Source organism: Podarcis raffonei, chromosome 3 (assembly GCF_027172205.1).
Source record: "Podarcis raffonei isolate rPodRaf1 chromosome 3, rPodRaf1.pri, whole genome shotgun sequence".
In the NCBI taxonomy this organism is placed as follows: Eukaryota; Metazoa; Chordata; class Lepidosauria; order Squamata; family Lacertidae; genus Podarcis; species Podarcis raffonei.
The window spans coordinates 119,992,832-120,014,916 of NC_070604.1; the positions used below are offsets into that span (position 1 = coordinate 119,992,832).

A 22,085-nucleotide genomic window follows, 5' to 3' on the forward strand; every position below is an offset into this window, starting at 1 on the left:
CACACACAGAAACCCAGTGGTTTAATGGAGAGATCCCAAGCACCGGTTTGCAGTGAAGATCGGGCAGCTACCGCTGTGTGAAGTGTGAAGCCACGCCCAAATTTAGGAAGTTCTCCCTGATGTGTTCGCACCGCACCTGCCTTCCTAAAATTCCTCACTGCACTTGCTTTTCAATCCTGTCTTTTCTTTAGGACATAGAGTCTCTGATGTCCGAAGGCAATAAATCTCGGACGGTCGCCGCCACCAACATGAACGAAGAGAGCAGCCGATCCCATGCCGTCTTCAAGATTATCCTCACGCACACATTGTACGATGCAAAATCGGGGGTGAGTTCTCGAATTACCGTATTTTTTGCTCTATAAGACTCACTTTTTCCCTCCTAAAAAGTAAGGGGAAATGTGTGTGCATCTTATGGAGCAAATGCAGGCTGCACAGCTATCCCAGAAGCCAGAACAGTAAGAGGGATCTCTGTGCAGCGATCCCTCTTGCTGTTCTGGCTTCTGAAATTCAGAATATTTTTTTTCTTGTTTTCCTCCTCCAAAAACTAGGTGCGTCTTATGGTCTGGTGCGTCTTATAGAGTGAAAAATACACTTTTGGTCTCTTCTGAGGAGTGGTGCCCCACATACTGTGGGGGTCTTTACAGTTTCTGGGGCAAACGAAAGTTGAAGCCCAAAATATCTGAAGGACACCAGCTTGGGGAAAGTGGAACTGGTGTGCTCGCTTTATCCTAAGTCAAGAAACCGCATGTTATGCTCTCAGTTTAACTGGCTTTTGCACACAAACAGGGGGTTAACATACAACACAAAGTATACGAATGCTGTGTTGTGGTTAGAGCAGCTTTTCTCAACCTCGGGTCCCCAGCTGTTACTGGACTACAGCTCCCATCATCCATAGCTAGCAGGACCAGCGGTCATGGATGATGGGAGTTGTAGTCCAACAACATCTGGGGACCCAAGGCTGAGAAACACTGGCTTAGAGTGTCAGACTAGGACCTGGGAAGCCAGGGTTCTAATCTCCACTCAACTGTGATGTTCATTTTGGGGGGCCACTGCCCCCCCCTGGTTCCACAAACTCATCCTCAGGGCCCCCTAGCCTATAAAAACCACCTTTCAAAATAGAGGTTTGCATAACCCACTAAGGAGGATAATAATGTTAAGGATAATAATGTTAATGTCTATATTCTCAACATATAGAATAAGAGAAGAAGAAGAACATATGTTTTAAGGAAGGTTGGAAAACGTTGATTGAATATATGGGAAATAATTGTGTACAGCTGAAAACGCTGGCAGCATTAAGATAAATTCAACAGTGTAATTAAATTTTGACGGATTCAAGAATGGAAGACTGATGGTATAGTTTTTGTAAAATATGCAGGGATTTATGATATGTAAAATGAACCATGGAAAGAAGAAGGAAGTCATTGATATCTTAAGGATTTTTAAATGTATATTCTAAATTGTAAAACAGAACAATTATTTAAAATTGTGTGTGTGTGTGTGTGTGTGTGTGTGTGTATGTGTATGCACACACATACACACATATAATTTTTACACATTTATCCAAAATTTAATTAAAACAATTTCATTTATCTAATTGAACAAAGCAAACGGACTTGATCCAGTGATTCCCTCTAACTTTCTCTAGCCGCCCCCGTGCCTCTTAGCGCCCCCTCTCCTGATAACCCCACCTCCCCTTTCGGAAGCCCCTGGCCCAGCTGCTTTTGCAATTGAGCAGTTTGCACAACGCCAACTAAAATAAAATAAATGCACTATCCCTTTGGCGCCGCAATTTTCTTCCCCTCCAACCATTTTCCGAAGCATCCTCCCTTGTCTTCTTCCACCTAAAGCGGAGGTGCCCTGAACCGTGTCGCTTGGGCCCGAGTTCAGGAGCTACGTTTCTGGTCTAACTGCCCAATCTTTGTTCCGCAGACGTCTGGCGAGAAGGTGGGCAAGCTGAGCCTGGTTGACCTGGCGGGCAGCGAAAGAGCCACCAAGACCGGGGCTGCGGGTGACCGGCTGAAGGAAGGAAGCAACATCAACAAGTAAAATCTTGGGTTCATAGGGCGCTGAATACTTTAAAGGGATGAATAATGGGAAGGGGTTCGTGTGCCCCAGCGCATTCCGTTAATCCATGAGAATAGCAGCAAGAGACGAAAGGACGTAGCAGGATCAGTGCGCTTGATCTCACAGGAGCAGAAATGCCCACTTTTGATACCTGGGTTAGGGTAGTTAGAATGGGTCTCTGGGCTGAATTTATTTTGCTTTTGTGGATGGCTGGTGTGTGTGGTGGAGAGATGAATTGTGTGAAGAAATCCTTAACTTTTCCTTTTTTAAAAAACATAGTTTTTATTAGTTTTCAATAACAAAAGTCCAATATAAACCTTATTATATCCATACCGAATTACAGTACCAGTTCAAATGCCAATCAATCATATAGCCAATTACACAATTGAAGTGCTCCCCGTGTGCTAGATTCCAAGGTTTAATAGTTCCCTTTCATTCCGCTTCCAAAATATTATTCAATCCAATTGCAATCCAATCTTGACACAGCTACAATATTTTTAACTTCAATTTGTGTTGACACGTTTAATAATTTAGAGTGTGCAAGTGAAGTTCTCTTTCTTCTTCCTGTGTTTTTTATTTTATTTTAACTGTATTGCTCCACATTGTCCGTGGCAAATACAGTGGTACCTTGGTTTAAGAACAGCTTGGTTTATGAACAACTTGGATTAAGAACGCAGCAAACCCGGAAGTAGGTGTTTTGGTTTGTGAACTTTGCCTTGGAAGCAGAACGTGTTCCGCTTCCTGTTGAGTGTGTTCCATTTGTAAATTGAGTACCCCGCTGCTATGGGAAAGCACACCTTGGTTTAAGAATGCTTTGGTTGAAGAACGGACTTCCAGAATGGATTAAGTTCGTAAACCAAGGTACCACTGTATTATGTCTGTTTTGGTTATTCCTAATCCCATCATAAGGGACGCAGGTGGCGCTGTGGGTTAAACCACAGAGCCTAGGACTTGCCGATCAGAAGGTCAGCGGTTCGAATCCCCACGACGGGGTGAGCTCCCGTTGCTTGGTCCCTGCTCCTGCCCAAACGGCGTTTCCGTGCGCTGCTCTGGTTTGCCAGAAGCGGCTTCCTCATGCTGGCCACATGACCCGGAAGCTGTAAGCCAGCTCCCTCGGCCAATAAAGCGAGATGAGCGCCGCAACCCCAGAGCTGGCCACGACTGGACCTAACAGTCAGGGGAGCATGGGAGAGTTTCGTTGCTAAAAGCAAGATTCCAGTTATGTGAAGCTCATATGTTGCCGTTTGACTAGGTCAGATGCTGCTAAGCTTTGGAAGTTGTCCTCCAAATAATGCTACATGTGATTTCAAAACGCTTTCTCCCCCATGCAGGTCCCTCACGACTCTCGGGTTGGTCATTTCTGCCCTCGCGGATCAGGCCGCCGGGAAAAACAAGAACAAGTTTGTCCCGTACCGCGACTCGGTGCTCACCTGGCTCCTCAAAGTAAGTGGAACGGTCATTTGGCGTTTCAGGTGAGAGAGCGTGAGAAGTCTCTGCCTTAAACCACAGGAGACAACAATGGTGACCAGCTTGGATGACCTTAAAAGTGGATGAGACAAAATCATGGAGGGAGGAGAGGGCGATCGATGGCTACTAGCTCTGCAGCAATGTCTCTGAACTCCAACTGCTGGAAACCACAAGAGAGGAGAGTGAAATTGTGCTCAGATCCTGTTTGCTGGCTTCCCAAAGGCCTCTGATTGGCCCCAGCCAATCTGACAAGCTCTTTTTACATTGGTATGTTTCTTATCAGTCAGTTCCAATTCCTCCCTCTCATCCTTCTCAGTGCTTTTGCTTGTCAGGGCAGAAGACGTGGCTGTTTTAGGGCCTTTTTAAAAAGAAATGGAAAAGCCTGTTGGAAAAAAGGAGGGATGCATCTCCCTGTACGAATCTGCCCAGGTCCTCAGGTGTCAGCAGTATCGAAAGCAACACGATGGCCAAAAACAATTACAGCATAGAAAACTTTATGAAATAATGCAAAACATCAAAACTATCAGACTGAAGTCCCTGAAAGCCCTTGAATCTTTCTTTCGAATTGATATAATGTACATGAGAATGAAAAATAGTCTGGAACAGTGCTCATGCGATTATATCAGGTGAGCAGCTTCTCTAGGTCCAATCGACATCTGAACCAAACCTGGTAGTGACACAAGACAGAGCCTTTTTTGTGGCTGCCCCCTTACTGTGGAATTCCCTCCCAAGAGAGGCCAGACTGGCTCCCTCCTTGTTATCCTTCTGCTGGTTATCCTTCTGCTGTTCAGGAAATTAAGATGCAGGTGATGCTGATCGCTGGGCTGCTCCTTAGGCAAACTGTACTTACCGTATTTTTTGCACCATAACACTCACTTTTTTCCTCCTAGAAAGTAAGGGGAAATGTCTGTGCGTGTTATGGAGGAAATGCCTACGGGTGGCATGCCTGCAGATTTTCCTCCTCTAAAAACTACGTGCGTGTTATGGTCGGGTGCGTGTTATAGAGCGAAAAATACGGTAACTGCTTGTTCTGAGCGTGTTTCCTTATGTATTTCAATTATTCCAACCTGTTTGCTTTTATTTATTTTTTGCTTTGCGTTTTATAATGCTGTTTTTAAATGCTGTAAGCTGCCTTGAAGCCCGACTTGGTGGGATATAAAGGCATTAAAAATAATAATAAGAGCAAAAACTTGCAAGTCACAAACTTCAGCAGGAAGCAGCAGCCTCTCTGGTTCTGTGAGCTGTTGGTTCTCTTTTCCCCAGAGGCAGAACTTTATACGTTTTCTTGCTTTTATTTTTTTTATTGTGTTTTTTTTTAATAAAAAAATTGCATTGTGAAATATGCTCCAAAGGTGGGTTTCCCAGCCACTCTGGGCGGCTTCCAAACAGAACACTAAAATACAATAACCTATTAAACATTAAAAGCTTCCCTAAATAGGGCTGCCTTCAGATGTCTTCTAAAAGTCTGGTAGTTGTTCTTCTCTTTGACATCTGTTGGGACGGCATTCCACAGGGTGGGTGCCACCACTGAGAAGGCCCTCTGTCTGGTTCCCTGCAACCTCACTTCTCGCAGGGAGGGAACCGCTAGAAGGCCCTCGGCACTGGACCTCAGTGTCCGGGTAGAACGAGGAGGTGGAGACGCTCCTTCAGATATACTGGACCGAGGCTGTTTAGGGCTTTCAAGGTCAGCAACAACACCTTTGAACTGTGCTTGGAAACGTACTGGGTGAGTGAGGATTTGAACCCTGGTCTCCCAGGTCCTTGTCCAACACTCTAACCCTCTACACCACACTGATGCTTCATAGAAAGCAGTTCACAAACGAAATAAACAGTAGTATCTCTTCAGTCTCCCTTCTTTTGTGGCTTCCCATTTCAGTTTGTGCGTAGTCAATAGGCAGGCTGGTTCTGAGTCTGTTTACTTACACAGCAGTACCCAGACACACACACACACACACACACATACACACACACACCATTCTATTTTCATAATGAGTTTTTAACCTTTCATAACCCAAATTTGCATCGTATCTTCACTGCTGACTTCAGAGATTAGCCCTTTGCTTCCAGTCTGCAAGAGGGAGGCAGTCGCGAAACACGTACCAAGTGCAGGTCAAAAGGGGAAGGGTTAGATGAGGCCGTGCAAAATGCCACAGATACAGGGTGCCTCCATGTTCCGGGAAAGACGTCTGGCTCGACGGCTGCTGTTGCAAAAGTATAACTGCACTAGGCAGGAGTTTCAACAGAATGTTGGCAAGGGCTCAGTGAAGCTGCCTGATCGTTGTTGTTGTTGTTCTTTAGTCGTTTAGTTATGTCCGACTCTTCGTGACCCCCTGGACCAGAGCACACCAGGCACTCCTGTCTTCCACTGCCTCCCGCAGTTTGGTCAAACTCATGCTGGTAGTTTTGAGAACACTGTCCCACCATCTCGTCCTCTGTCGTCCCCTTCTCCTTGTGCCCTCCATCTGTCCCAACATCAGGGTCTTTTCCAGGAAGTCTTCTCTTCTCATGAGGTGGCCAAAGTCTTGGCACTTCAGCTTCAGGATCTGTCCTTCCAGTGAGCACTCAGGGCTGATTTTGTTGTGGTAAAGGTAAAGGGACCCCTGACCATTAGGTCCAGTCGTGGCCGACTCTGGGGTTGCGGCGCTCATCTCGCTTTATTGGCCAAGGGAGCCGGTGTACAGCTTCCGGGTCATGTGGCCAGCATGACTAAGCCGCTTCTGGCGAACCAGAGCAGCGCACGGAAACGCCGTTTACCTTCCCGTTGGAGTGGTACCTATTTATCTACTTGCACTTTGACGTGCTTTCGAACTGCTAGGTTGGCAGGAGCAGGGACCGAGCAATGGGGATTCGAACCGCCGACCTTCTGATCGGCAAGTCCTAGGCTCTGTGGTTTAACCCACAGCGCCACCTGTGTCCCTTTTTGTAGATTTCCTTGTTGTAGAAAGGACTGTTGAGCTCTGGCCACTCTTAAATTGCAAGGGGATTCACTTTGCTTTCCTCCTGTATGTCTGTGTGTCTCTCTCTGTGTGTGTCCCTTCCTTAAACCAAAATCGGTCTGGACTGGCAGTAAGTCAAAGCAGAAGAGAAAGAGCCTAGAATCACAGAACTGTAGAGATGGAAAGGGACACCAAGGACCTTTTAGTCCAGGGGTGCCCAACCTTTTTTCAAAGAGGGCCAGAATCGCTGAAGTGGACATATGTGGGGGTCAACCAAAGTTGTTGACCTTTTTTTAGGATTAAAGTTATTGAGCTTTTCTTTGAATTTCTCCAAAGTTGTTTTACCTTTTTTTTTAAGATTGAAGTTCTTGAGTTGTTTTTAGGATTGAAGTTCTTGAGTTTTTTATTTATTTTAGCCCAGGAAATAAACTGCCACAGAGGGCCGGGTTAGGCCACCATGCCGGACTTCGGACATGCCTGATTTAGTCCAAGGCAGGAACCACAAGGGGGAGAGGCTGATCTTCTTCCCCCACTTAATTTTCAACTCAAAATCACACTTTCCAATACTTCCCCCCCCCCTTTTAAACAACCTGGATTTTTTTAGGGGAGAGATGAAGAGAATCAGCTGTGTCTTTGCTGCTGTGGGTGAAAGCACAGGTTGTGGAGGGGGGTTTGCTTGTTTTTTTAAACTAGAAAACGGCCGCCGTGCTAAGGATTAAGCTGTATCCCTTCTTGCCCCACGCTGGGTCTGCCCAGCCTGAGCCTGTGTGTATCGGAAAGCTCTGGAGGAAGACACAGGAATCTTTGCTCAGGTAATTGATGAGCACTTGTTCCCAGGCTCAAGACAATTTCCAGGAGCTACAGCTTTTGGGTTTTTTCGGACAGCAACCTAGAAGGCCATGTCAGCCTGGCCTTGTACCCAGTGGTGCCTGACATTACTTTTTATTATTATTATTATTATTATTTATTATTTATACCCCGCCCATCTGGCTGGGTTTCCCCAGCCACTCTGGGCAGCTTCCAACCGAGTACAGTGGTACCTCGGGTTAAGTACTTAATTCGTTCCAGAGGTCTGTACTTAACCTGAAACTGTTCTTAACCTGAAGCACCTCGTTAGCTAATGGGGCCTCCCGCTGCTGCCGCGCCGCCAGAGCACAATTTCTGTTCTCATCCTGAAGCAAAGTTCTTAACCTGAAGCACTATTTCTGGGTTAGCGGAGTCTGTAACCTGAAGCGTATGTAACCTGAGGTACCACTGTATTTAAAACACAATACAGCATTAAACATTAAAAACATCCCTAAACAGGGCTACCTTCAGATAAATACATTTAATCCACATAAATACAATGTTTTAATTCTTTCTTTCTTTTTAACCCAGGCACTGGTTTTATGCGGAGGGCGGGAGGGAGAAAAACACGCACCCCTCTTGATTCCGCAGTTCCCTTTGCTTCTTGCCAGCGTTTCGGTGCCAGCGCATACCTGGCCGGCTTAGTCACGTTGCACAATTATTCAGCTCTGTACCTGCCTCAAATATTTCATTAGCTTTGATTGTTTACCCCCTGTTTAGAGGTGAAATCTTGGGCAGCTTTCTCTGGTGGAGGTGCTTAGAGTCATAACTCTCCCTTTTGCCTACCCTTCCCCCTCTTCTCCCGATCCGAAATACCCTCCCAGGCTTGCTCCAGAGCTCCAGAGCTACAGCTTCCGGGGTTTTATTAGTTAAAAGCTAAACGAAACCCGATTTGTAGCCCGCTGCTTGTCTCCCAAGAAGGCTCTAGGGCTGCTTAGAACACAATAAAGGTAAAGGTAAAGGGACCCCTGACCATTAGGTCCAGTCGTGGCCAACTCTGGGGTTGCGGCGCTCATCTCGCTTTACTGGCCGAGGGAGCCGGCGTACAGCTTCCGGGTCATGTGGCCAGCATGACTAAGCCGCTTCTGGCAAACCAGAGCAGCGCACAGAAACGCCGTTTACCTTCCCGCCACCTATTTATCTACTTGCACTTTGATGTGCTTTCGAACTGCTAGGTTGGCAGGAGCAGGGACCGAGCAACAGGAGCTCACCCTGTCGCGGGGATTCGAACCGCCGACCTTCTGATCGGCAAGTCCTAGGCTCTGTGATTGAGCAGGGCCTTCCAAGTAGTGGCACTCGGGTTACGAAAATCTCGGAGAACTAGCTATTCTTGTTACAGTTTTCAGGGAAACAAGGAAGACCCTTTTAAAATTTTCCTTCAAGTTGACCTTGGGGTGGTGGGGTGGATGATGCTTGTGGGAAGGTTTTAAAAAACTGGATGCTGTGGAGGTTAATAGCCTTTGATACTCCTCTCCTCCTCTGTGGATCTGTCCAATCCTCTTTCAAAGCCATCCCAGTCTCCTGTGGCAGGGAGTTCCACAGTCCAACTATTTGCTGCATGAATAAGTCCTTTTTTTGTGGGGCTACCTTTGAAGGTGACCCAGAAACTGCAACTAATCCAGAATGCGGCAGCTAGACTGGTGACTGGGAGCGGCCGCCGGGACCACATAACACCGGTCCTGAGAGATCTGCATTGGCTCCCAGTACGTTTCCGAGCACAATTCAAAGTGTTGGTGCTGACCTTTAAAGCCCTAAACGGCCTCGGTCCAGTATACCTGAAGGAGCGTCTCCACCCCCATCATTCTGCCCGGATACTGAGATCCAGCACCGAGGGCCTTCTGGTGGTTCCCTCACTGCGAGAAGTGAGGTTGCAGGGAACCAGGCATAGAGCCTTCTTGGTGGTGGCGCCCGCCCTGTGGAACGCCCTCCCATCAGATGTCAAGGAGATACAGAACTACCTGATATTTAGAAGACATCTGAAAGCAGCCCTGTTTAGGGGAGTTTTTATTATTTCATGCTGTATTGTTTTTAACACTCGATTGGGAGCTGCCCATAGTGGCTGGGGAAAACCAGCCAGATGGGCGGGGTATAAATAATAAATTATTATTATAAATTATTATTTGTTCTGGTTGGCTTTCACTGTGTCCTGTGGCAGGGAGTTCCACAGTCCAACTATTTGCTGCGTGAATAAGTCCTTTTATTTGTTCTGAATCTTCCCACGTTCGGCTTTCCTGGAAGTCAACGAGTTATTACAGTGTGATGAGAGAGGGAGGGAACATTTCCCCTACCTAATTCCTGCACGCCTTGTGTAGAGAAAAGCTGCGGCTATGAGCCCTTTCCACTCCCATTTCTATCCCTTCCTCCAAGCAGACAGAGCTACCTCCTTTTTTTCCGCCCCCATCCCCTTGGGCCTAGATTGGGCCGATAAGCCACTTGCCTCAGGTCCGAACCTGCGTTTTCCCACATCCGAACCAGCCGTTCTCGCCGCTGCCCCCCCTGGATTTAATGAGGGCTGTTATGAAAAGCTTAAATTCAGCAAAACAATTAGGAGTGGTAGGGATGAGGGTGGGGAGGGGGGGAGGCAGAGATAAAAACAATGTTAACGATGCCCAGTGGCGACGCATGACCTAGATTTCGCAGGCAAAGTGTGCAGATCCGGCAGCTTTTTCCCTGCACCTTGTTTCAGCTGCGATCGCTCTCCGCCGCAACCCAACATCGCCGGTGTTCAACTCCCTCCCAACGCACGCCAGGCGAGAGGGAGGATTTTTTAAAAAATCTATTTTTTTTTATTTTCCACATTTATGACAAATATAGCATATAAAACACACAAAGGAAAACACAATACACTACTAAAAGAAAAAAGAAAAAAAATATAAACACGTATTACTTCTAAAACCCATTTTAACTTTCATTGTTATCTGACTTCCTCAACTGAATTTCATTGTATCGCCTTTTAACAGTTCTCCAAAATCATCTTTCTAATAAAATTAACTCCTTCAATTTACTATCTTCTTCTCTTTTCTTATTAGTCTAAATCCGTAATACTTTTCAACTCATTCTTATTCTACGATACGATATTTATTGTCATTGTCCCATACAGAACAATGAAACTGAAAAAATCTACATAAGACATTCAAAAATCCCTAAAAACTCTGAAACCCCATTTTAAAATACAATACACTATATAGACTCCTTATGCTGCGTTTAGAACCTGAATTGCAAATCCTAAGCCTATTTGATAGTTTCAAGTGACTTCTAATTAGCTTATATTACAATATTTAGCTAGATAATCTTTAAATTTCTTCCAGTCTTCTTGGTGTTCCTCTTCTTTCTGATCGTGGATTCTTCCAGTCAGGTCGGCCAGCTCCAAAAAGTCCAACATGGCGAGAGGGAGGGTTGCTCGGTCGTGGGGAACATGCTTTGCTTGCAGAAGGCTCTGGGTTCAAGTCTGCCCACATACCCTCCCAGCATCTGCATTTAGAAGCAAAGCCTTTTCTCTTGCTGAGATCCTGGAAGGCAGCCGTCAGCCAGAAAGATCAGTACAGGGGTACCTTGGTTCTCGAACTTAGTCCGTTCCGGAAGTCCGTTCCAAAACCAAAGTGTTCCAATACCAAGGCGCGCTTTCCCATAGAAAGCAATGCAAAAAGGATTCATCCGTTCCAGACTTTTAAAGACAATCCCTAAAACAGCAATTTAACATTAATTTTGCTGTCTAACGAGATCATTAATGCATAAAATGAAAGCAAGAATCAAAGTAGTGTACTATAAAATAAATAAGACAGTATTGTAGATGATTAAAAAAAAAATCTTACCTGCACTGATGATAGTCATTGTTTGGATAGGGGGCTTTTATCCATTTCCGCAGTCACACAATCAATCAATCAATCAATCAATTAATCAATAGCTGAACTGAGTTCCACACAGTCACAAAAACAAGTTAACCGAAAAAGCCTCAAAAATAAAAACACAAAATAAATAGCAAAAAGAAAAGCGCCAAACTTAATGTGTTTCGGAAGTCCAGGAATGTTCGAAAACCAAGGCGCAGCTTCTGATTGGTGCAGGTGCCCCAGAAACCATAGCAGACAGCTGCATTGGACGTTCGGCTTCCGAAAAATGTTCAAAAACCGGCTTATAAACTAAAGCGTTTTCGGCAGAAGCGGAAAATAGCACAGCAAAGGCAGTTGCCTGATATCAATTGGCAGGGAGTTCCAAAGTGCAGATGCTGGACTTTCTTGAAGAAGGCTGCTCTTTTGTTCTAAGGTTGAAAACCACGAGCTATTTGCCAACATGGGTGGATATAGAAATTGGCTGCTCTTTGGGAGGGGTTTACTTGTGTGTAGCAAAATGTGTGTCAAGTCGAGCGGAGGGCGAGTTCCTTCTGCAAGAAATCTGTTCCCTCTGTTGTCCCACATTCTTACCCCGTGACGTCACTTCCCAGGACAGCCTCGGCGGCAACAGCAAAACCGCCATGGTCGCTACGGTGAGCCCTGCGGCTGATAATTACGACGAGACCCTCTCCACCTTGCGATACGCCGACCGGGCCAAGAACATCGTCAACCACGCCGTGGTGAATGAAGACCCCAACGCCCGGATCATCCGGGAACTGCGAGAGGAAGTGGAGAAACTCAGGGAACAGCTCACCAAAGCTGAGGTGGGTTTGCTGTGCGGAATGAGTTTCCTTGGTCCTGCAGTGCCCAGTTAGCCGATTAAATAGAACTTCTGTTTTTTCTAATGGACCGATTTGCCGTATTTTTCGCTCCATAGGACGCACCTTTTTCCTCCTCAAAAGTAAGGAGAAATGTCTGTGCGTCTTATGGAGCGAATGTGTGGTCGATCGCTGTCTCTCTTTCCGACTCCCTGCCCAGGCCTCCATTGCTGAATGTTCTGCAGATGGAGGCTGTTTCTTTCCCCAGCGACATGTGACTGGCTGATTAGATTATCTGTCTGGAAACTGTAGAAAGGGATCCCTTTCCTTTCCTAAAGAAGCTGCAGAACTTTGAGTTGAACCCCATAAAAACAGGATTTTTTTTCCCCTTTGCAAAGTAAGCTCAACAACTTTGAACTGATCCTCAAAAAAGGGGGCTTTTCCCGACTGCAAAAGAAGCTGCACAACTGTGAGCTGATCCCCTCAAAAACGGGGCTTTCCCCCTTTCCTCCTCTAAAAACTAGGTGCGTCTTATGGAGCAAAAAATACGGTAACTGTCCGCAAAGACCAGCACCAGAATTTGCAAATATATTTAGTTCCTTGCCAACATTGTTTGCTGGCGGTAGGTGACACCTGAGAAGAGGCACCCTCTGTTTTCACGCAGAAGCGAAGGCCTCTTTTGTCATAGCTCCTTCTGGGACCGATAAATGCAACTCTAAAAAAAGGTGCTCGTTCATAGGCAAAATTCATGCAACTATGAGTTCCTTTAATTGAGTGACAGCCCTCCAATTTACAGCTCATTAAAGAGTTCCCGTAAAGTTGTTTTGTTTCAGCCAGGCATCTCAAATCTCTCTCATGGGTTGTTGGTGGGTTTTTTTTGTTTGTTTGTTTTTGAGGTTTGTTTTCCTGCTCTCTTGGCAACCCAAAGTCCCCCTCTACCGGCACCTTTTAACTCCCCTCACCTTGGCATAGACCTTGGCCATCTTATAACTGTTTGTTTTGCACTAATAAGGTCACGTTTTGCAAGGCTGGTTCTTTTCCATGCCGGTGCCCTCAGCTAAAACCTCACGCATCACGGCTGCCGATTCCTGAGCGCAGCATCTTTGGTTCCTTTTCTCAGCAACTCGGATCACAGTGATAAGAGAGCTGGGAGCCCCCCGCCCCACCCCCCCAGGCTTAAGCAGTGGTATTTCTGAGAAATATTCCTTCTCCAGCTTTCTCTCCCCTTTCCTTCCTGCGACTTCACAGGCTATGAAGTCTCCAGAACTGAAAGACCGCTTGGAGGAGTCTGAGAAACTTATCCAGGAGATGACTGTGACCTGGGAGGAGAAACTAAGAAAAACGGAGGAGATCGCACAGGTCTGTATTTCTGTTTTGAGGGGGGCTGGGGCTGCAAAATGAGAAGCGCTTTTCCTACTCGAATAATCCCTTCACATGAGTTTATGGTATTTTGGGGTAAGCTGGCCAATTCATGCCCTCCAAATGGGTCTTTGCTTAATTCCTGGGGTGGTTGTTTTCCAAGGGAGATTATTACTGTTTTTAGAAACAAAGGACGTGTTTACTGGCAAACAGATTTATTACGGCATTAGCTTTCGTGGACTAGATACCACTTTGTTTGTTTTGTTTGTTCGTTTGTTATTTCCGATTTGTAATCTGATCTCCCTCCCCGAAGGGGAGGTGGCAAATGATAATAGAATTACACAAAAATGATGGTAAGAGCGAAGATAACATATTGCAGACTGTAGTTAAAACCAGCAGTGGAAAAACCTCATAACACTCTCAACTGGATAAATGTAGAAGACGCATTTACATCCCCCCTGGGAGGGAGTTCCACAGAGGAGGGGACATCACCAAGAGTGCCCTGCGTGCGTCAGGTACCCTCTTCTTGTTAGTCCTCCTTGCAGGAGGATGAGTTGGGCGTCAAACCCAGATCATAAATTTGGAGGGTCCTGGTGAAGGTACTGCTTTGTAGTCATTTAGTACATTTTACGCTTGATCTCCTTCCGCAGGGCCTGTAGGACAGAGCTATTCCGCCTGACCTTCAATTTGAATTAGCCTGATCCTCTATGCCCTTTTCCCTTTATTTTTCTGTGAAGAAACCCTTTTTGGGACCCCACATTTAAATTTGTCCCTGGTTTCCTTGCTGGCCCTAGTAGGACCAACTTGGCCAGTTAGCCCTGGTGATCATTTGAGGTCTACTTACTGGGTCCACCGCCCCTGAAATGATCCCTGAAATTTTTGAATTTTATTGATATTGATGCTGCATTTTATGTTGCATTTTATGCTGTTTTTAAGTTGCATTTTAATCAATGTTTTATATTTGCTGTTAGCCGTCCTGAGCCTAGTTTTTAAACCGGGAAGGGCGAGGTATAAATAAAAATTTATTATTATTTATTATACTAACTTCTTGAGTAGAAACCAATAGCTTCTAGGTCTTGGGAATATCGGTTATATGGTTACTTTTTGCCTCTCTGTGTCATAACCAGGCAGAGGGACACGGGTGGCGCTGTGGGTTAAACCACAGAGCCTAGGACTTGCTGATCAGAAGGTCGGCGGTTCAAATCCCCGCGATGGGGTGAGCTCTCGTTGCTCGGTCCCTGCTCCTGCCAGCCTAGCAGTTCGAAAGCACATCAAAGTGCAAGTAGATAAATAGGTACCGCACTGGCGGGAAGGAAAACGGCGTTTCTGTGCGCTGCTCTGCTTCGCCAGAAGCGACTTAGTCATGCTGGCCACATGACCTGGAAGCTGTACGCCGGCTCCCTTGGCCAATAAAGCGAGATGAGCGCCGCAACCCCAGAGTCGGCCACGACTGGACCTAATGGTCAGGGGTCCCTTTACCTTTACCATAACCAGGCAGCAGCATTCTGTGCTAGCTAAAGCTTCCACCTTCAAGGTTAGCCCCATGTAGAGTGCATTGTAGTAATCTAATTTGGAGCTTGTTGGACTACTGAGGCCATACTCTCCCTGTCCGGAATTGGCCCTCCCTGCATGGATTACCCCTTGCGACTAAGGCTAAGTACCCCTAAGCTGCGTGCCTGTTCGCTCAGTACCCTGGTTCCCAAATCTGAGACCAGGTTGACCTCGCAGGACCCTCTGTCTTGCCAGGATTTAATTTCAGTTTAGGGACGCTGGTGGAGCTGTGGTCCAAACCACTGAGCCTCTTGGGCTTGCCGATTGGAAGGTTGGCGGTTCGAATCCCGCAACAGGGTGAGCTCCCGTTGCTCTGTCCCAACTCCTGCCAACCTAGCAGTTTGAAAGCATGCCAGCGCAAGTAGATAAATAGGTACCACTCCGGCGGGAAGGTAAACGACATTTCTGTACACTCTGGTTTCCATCACAGTGTTCCATTGCACCAGAAGCGGTTCAGTCCTGCTGGCCACATCACCCGGAAAGCTGTCTGTGGACAAACGCTGGCTCCCTTTGCCTCAAAAGTGAGATGAGCGCCGCAACCGCATAGTCGTCTTTACCTTTTCCCTGCCTTTTAACTTCAGTTTATTGGCCTTCACCCAGTCCATCATCCCTCCCCAATCCCCCAACCCTGCTTTCTCATAAGATTTTTGTTCCTTCGCGCAGGAGAGGCAAAAGCAGCTTGAAAGCCTTGGCATCTCTCTCCAGTCTTCTGGGATCAAAGTTGGCGATAACAAGTGCTTCCTGGTGAATCTGAACGCGGATCCTGCTCTCAACGAGCTCCTGGTCTACTACTTAAAGGTGAAATGCCGGAACGTTACACGGGGTCATTTCCAAACGAAAGCTATTGAAACAGTAGTGGTAGTTGTAGAAAATTATGATGATGATGATGATGATGATGATGATGACTTTCCTTCCTTGGAGGTTAGTAAGCAGAGCTTGGATGTATCAGGAGATCTTCCTACACTCAAGTAGGACCCTGGCAGAGACACATGCCCAACTTGCTTGTTCCCTTCCTCCTGGTCGATAGTTCAGGAGCTTCAAAAGCTTTCTTCTGCCCAAATATCACAGTGACCGATGCCAACAGACACCGGCACACTTAGGGATCTGCAGAGTCTTCGCAGTTTGCGTAACAGACCTCAGCAACTCAGCATTTTGGCTAATCTATTTTATTTACATATAAACACACACGGAGCACTGCAACATGGCTCCCTCTCTCTCTAGCATCAGACAGCAAAGAGAAAAAGAACAAAGGACAATAGTCCCACTTCACGGAACACAGTAACACAAACATCCTGTCTCCGTCACTTCCCACTCTGTGGAGTTAAAACATACACCATCATGTGATAGACAACAATCCCATGACTGCAATCATGGAGCAGGAATTCTAACAGAATGGCCATCTGTCATGGATGCTTTAGCTGAGATTCCTGCATTGCAGGGTGTTGGAATACATGACCCGTGGGTCCCTTCCAACACTATGATGCTGTGATTCTACACCTTTATAATTATGAATTACAGTCATACCTTGGTTCGCGAACGCCTTGCGAGTCGAACGTTTTGGCTCCCAGATGCCGCAAACCCGGAAGCGAGTGTTCTGGTTTGCAAACGTTTTTTGGAACCCGAACATCCGACGCGGCTTCCGATTGGCTGTAGGAGCTTCCCGCAGCCAATCGGAAGCCGCGCCTTGGTTTCCGAATGTTTTGGAAGTCAAATGGACCTCCAGAACGGATCCCATTCGACTTCCGAGGTACGACTGTATATGAACATAAACATGAAATTTATTACGGTCAGAGACTAGCTAGAGGAACACAAATGGAACTACAATCCCAATAGCAAAACAAACATTTAAAAAATATACAGCAATAGATTTTAAGTTTAAAAGTGTGATAGGCATATAAACACATAAAAACTTTAAAACAGACTACCTTAGAGAAGGTACGACTGTATAATTAAGTGTGGATGACTCCAGGCACAATATTGAAAACACAATGAAGCATCACCCATGTTTGGGTCGGGAGAGAGATCCTAGCTGATGTGAAGTCAGAGGTAGAGACTTCGTAGCTTGTATCTCTGAAGCACTGTTTCGCTACTGACTAGAACCCGAGTCTTCCTGCATGTACACAAGCAGTTGTGACTGTGGTTTGAAGTGGAAGCCTGTTATAACATTGGCTCCCAGTATGTTTCTGAACACAATTCAAAGCTGACCTTTAAAGCCCTAACAGCCTCTGCCCAGTATACCTGAAGGAGCGTCTCCACCCCCATCGTTCAGCCCAGACACTGAGATCCAGCGCTGAGGGCCTTCTGGCGGTTCCCTCACTGCGAGAAGTGAGGTTACAGGGAACCATGCAGAGGGCCTTCTCGGTGGTGGCACCCGCCCTGTGGAACACCCTCCCATCAGATGTCAAGGAAATAAACAACTATCTGACGTTTAGAAGACATTTGAAGGCAGCCTTATTTAGGGAAGTGTTTGATGACTGACATTTTAATGTATATTTAATCTTTTGTTGGCAGCCGCCCAGAGTGGCTGGGGAAACCCAGCCAGGTGGGCGGGATATAAATAATATATTATTATTATTATTATTATTATTATTATTATTATTATTATTATTATTATTATTATTATTAGAGGAGAAGAGGCAGTGAGATCAGGGCTCCAGATCTGTAAGCCAGACCCCTGGGGCTGTTGCGCAAACAGTCTGATGATCTCAGTGGTCCCAGATTCATTCCCAGCTAGGGCTGGGGAAGACTGCCCTCTGCCTGAATAATAATAATAATAATAATAATAATAATAATAATAATAATAATAATAATAATAATAAATTATTTGCACCCCGCACACCCATCTGGCTGGGCCTCACCAGCCAATCTGGGCGGCTTCCAACAAAGATCAAAAATACATTAAAATGTCATACATTAAAAACTTCCCTGAACAGGGCTGCCTTCAGATGTCTTCTGAATGTCAGGTAGTTGTTTATCTCCTTGACATCTGATGGGAGGGCGTTCCACAGGGTGGGCGCCACTACCGAGAAGGCCCTCTGCCTGGTTCCCTGTAGGTTTGCTTTTCGCAGTGAGGGAACCGCCAGAAGGCCCTCGGCACTGGACCTCAGTGTCCGAGCAGAACGATGGTGGTGGAGACGCTCCTTCAGGTCTACTGGGCTGAGGCTGTTTAGGGCTTGAAAGGTCAGCACCAACACTTTGAATGGTGATTGGAAACGTACTGGGAGCCAATGTAGGTCTTTCAAGACCGGTGTTATGTGGTCTCGGTGGCTGCCCCCAGTCACCAGTCTAGCTGCCGCATTCTGGATTAATTGCAGTTTCCGGGTCACCTTCAAAGGTAGCCCCACGTAGAGAGCATTGCAGTACTCCAAGCGGGAGATAACCAGAGCATGCACCACTCTGGCGAGACAGTCTGCGGGCAGGTAGGGTCTCATCCTGCGTACCAAATGGAGCTGGTAAACAGCCGCCCTGGACACAGAATTGACCTGCGCCTCCACAGACAGCTGTGAGTCCAGAATGACTCCCAGGCTGCGCACCTGGTCCTTCAGGGGCACAGTTACCCCACTGAGGACCAGGGAGTCCTGTACACCCGCCCGACTCCTGTCCCCCCAAAACAGTACTTCTGTCTTGTTGGGATTCAACCTCAATCCATTAGCTCTTCGGAGAGCTGCTGCCAGTCCGTGCAAGCAATGCAGTTCCAGGTGGACCATTGGTCGTTGCAAGAGCTCCCTCTTTAAGGAGAGCTTGCTTTGCAGCAGCCGGAAGAATTCAGGGCTGGGAGGGTTCCTCGGACACCCCACCCCCCCGCTTGCTTGGTTGCTGTTGTTGTTGTTTAGTTGTTTAGTCGTGTCCGACTCTTCGTGACCCCATGGACCAGAGCACGCCAGGCACCTCTGTCCTATATGCCTGTTGTCTTTGTCCATGGAGTTTTCTTGGCAGGGATACTGGAGTGGCTTGCCGGTTCCTCCTCCAGGTGGATCACGTTTGGTCAAAACTCTCCACTATGACCTGTCCATCTTGTGTGCCCTGCTTGGCGTAGTTCATAGCTTCTCTGAGTTCTTCAAGCCCCTTCGCCACGGCAAGGCAGTGATCCATGAAGGGGTGCTTGCTTGGTAAGAAGCAACAAAAGAGCTGATTGGAGTCTTTTGCAGTGGATCCGGAGAACTTCCCGGAGGTGTAGGTGTCTGGGCTGTGACTCAAAAGTGCTTCGTCAGCTGACACACACACACACACACACACACACCCGTTTCTGAGCCTGAAGGCGCAGCAAGAATGCCTTGGCAGCGAGACAAATTCAGGAGGGTGACCTTGAGTCGCTTGCAGAAGGATCGGGTTTCCTCTCGGTGCCCTGATAAGTTAGAGGTCAGGAGAATATAGGGAGGGCCGAGAAAGAGGAAGCGGGCGCTTGCAGATCCTGGTGCGATAGAGAGGAATAAACAAGGTCCTCCTTATTTCATGCAGTCCGTCCTCTAGGAAAAGAGTTGGCAGGTGTTCTGAAGACAGCGGACCTGATCCAATATATGTTATTCCCAGGAATCTCTGCAAACAAACTCACAGCGCCGCCTCGGCCTCGTTTGCTGTCGTCCGCCCTACGTCACAGATTTGCTTCTCCTCTGAGATTTTTGCTCTTGCAATCGAGAGAAATGCCAGCAGTTGGAGGGCAATAAATCTTGGACCCGTTTCATGGCATCCTAGTTTCATGTTGGTGGCAAGGAGAGGAAGCAAGAGGGGTGGCAGGAAGAACGAGAGAATAGGGGGTGATGCAGAGAGAGAGGGGAGGCCCTACTCAATTTTGGGGGTACGTTAGCCGAATTTTTTTTTCTGATACAGTATAAGATTGAATTGATGCAGGTCAGATTCTTCACAAGTCAGAGACACTGAAAGCTTCCTTATACTGAGTCAGACCCACTGGCTCAGTTATAGTCTTATTTCTTTCTGTATTTTACTAGATACGGGTGTGTGTGTTTTGCATTGCTTTAATCCCATAGATATTTGTGGGTTTTTAAAATAATTTTTATATTTTTTTTACCAACAACCGAAACACAAAACAGAGAAAACAAACAGTGAAAACCCCCAGGCGGCTGATACATTGGGTATACGTAATCAATAATAACATAATCAAATCAACCATATGTACAATTCTATACACCTTAACACTCCTCCCTCCACAAGGCTTATTTAACTTTTAACATTTTAATTGCCCCATATTGTTCAAACCTGCCCAAATAATTCAATATTCTCTCAAACCAACCCTCCTCCTTCTCACTGACCTTAAACCCTTTCATTTTATGTACCTTCAATCCCATAGAGAGTATAATTTACTTTTTTAACAGTTGCCCTTTATATATATATATATATTTATTTAGCTGGTTGAGTCTTATCTGTGTATGTTTACATTTTTGTGAGCCACCTGGAGTCCTGGTTCTGGGGGGAAAGCAGGATATAATCAAATATAACAACATCATCATCATCATCATCATCAACAACAACAACGATATACTGACTGGTAGCAGCTCTCCAGGGTTTCAGGCTGGGGCTGCCTGGGATTGAATTTGGGATTTTTCGGGTGCATAGAATCGTAGAATTGGAAGGGACCCCATGGGTCATCTAGCCCAACCCTGCAGGTGCTCTGCCATTGAGCTATGGCTCTTCTTCCATGGTGAACAAATGCACCCCCACACTTTTGCTGTCTTTTAATCCGCCCGCCAACCTTGAACCTTTTGCAGGAGCACACGTTGATTGGGTCAGATAACTCCCAAGACATCCAACTTTGTGGCATGGGCATTCTGCCTGAACACTGTATAATTGACATCACCTTGGACGGTCAGGTTATGCTGACACCCCAGAAGAATACTAGGTAAGATGAGTGTGATGGGATGATGAGCTGCTTGTGCGTGAAATTCCTAGTCCCTCAGAGTTTGGCTAAGTCCACAAACCTCTGTCTGTGACGGAGCTCCTTAAGCATGGCTCCGTCAGTCGCTTGTAGAATCCGACAGTGGGCGTTTACGGAACTTCTTCCAGCATAAAAGTTCCTTAACGGAAACGCGTCTTCTGGACTCTCTGCGTGACAGTTTCCGGCGAGGAGTGGGTGTCCCTATAGGAGGTCCTGAAACCTCCCCACTGTTTTCGCTGGAAGTGTCTCTGAGCCATCCCTCCGACTCACTTTCCCTTGGAGCTCCTCCTCTCCCCCTGCTGGTTCCCTCCTCAGCTGATAAGTCTCTCTCAGCCTCTGTGAGCCCTTTCACCTCCTGTTTTTCCGATGGCAGTTCCCTGACAATGAGTGTTTGTTTGCTTTCCTCTCTCTCCTTCCTTCCTTCCTTCCTTCCTTCCTTCCTTCCTTCCTTCCTTCCTTCCTTCCATTACAAGAAAAACTGCTCCCTTTCCGTTATATTCCGGAGCTTCGTATAGAGTCCTTAAGTGGGTTACCCAGCGGTAGGAGAAAACAATAGAGGCCAACCAGAGAATATTGAGAAGCAAAGCGGCTAGTAAGCCTGGTCTTTATTAAACTGTTGCAACAGGGTCCTCACTCACCACACGCAGCAGGAAGGAGGAACCCAGAACAATGGTGTGCAAATTGATTTCTGAAATTGCCCACCCTGTTGCTCAAGACCACCCCCTCAAAAACACACACACACATCATGCGTACATCACAGAAGGAGGCGGACTGCCGCAGAAATCCTGCCTGCCAGGATACTTGATAATGGTCACTGATAGCATTACCTGGGCAGCCTGGCCATTCTTTTGTGATGGTTAATACTCTAGTTCCTGAGTCCAGGTCACAGGCTCACCCTGTTCATACACAAATACGCCCTTAAGACAGGTTACAGGTAGATATCCGTGTCGGTCTGCCGTAGTCGAAACAAAAAAATAAAATTCCTTCCAGTAGCACCTTAGAGACCAACTAAGTTTGTTCTTGGTGTGAGCTTTCGTGTGCATGCACACGTCTTCAGGTACCTTAAGACAGGATTTGCAAGCAAAAAGACACTGGGAAGGCTTTCCCCATTTGCCTCCTTCACTGCAGAGGAATATTTGAGGTCACTGGGAGAGTCAAAATGGCTCCAGGATTTCTCTCTTGTACTATTTCTGACACGTGGTTCATATATTTAAATATGTGTGCATTTATGAATATTTACTCTATATTTGAGACCTTAAAATTCTTCAAAACAAAAAAAAAAATTTCCTTCCAGTAGCACCTTAAAGACCAACTAAGTTAGTTCTTG

The 22,085-nt window shown here is 46.5% G+C and overlaps 1 protein-coding gene across 1 annotated transcript in view; it reads left to right on the plus strand.

Moving 5' to 3' along the window:
• Positions 1 to 22,085, plus strand: part of KIF13B (kinesin family member 13B) — a 127,492-nt gene that overhangs the window by 15,794 nt on the left and 89,613 nt on the right. The window contains exons 5-11 of the mRNA XM_053383779.1: positions 192 to 326; positions 1,930 to 2,042; positions 3,396 to 3,507; positions 11,752 to 11,964; positions 13,207 to 13,317; positions 15,532 to 15,666; positions 20,592 to 20,722. Coding sequence (XP_053239754.1) covers positions 192 to 326; positions 1,930 to 2,042; positions 3,396 to 3,507; positions 11,752 to 11,964; positions 13,207 to 13,317; positions 15,532 to 15,666; positions 20,592 to 20,722 — 950 coding nt within the window. The remainder of the gene's footprint in view (positions 1 to 191; positions 327 to 1,929; positions 2,043 to 3,395; positions 3,508 to 11,751; positions 11,965 to 13,206; positions 13,318 to 15,531; positions 15,667 to 20,591; positions 20,723 to 22,085) is intronic.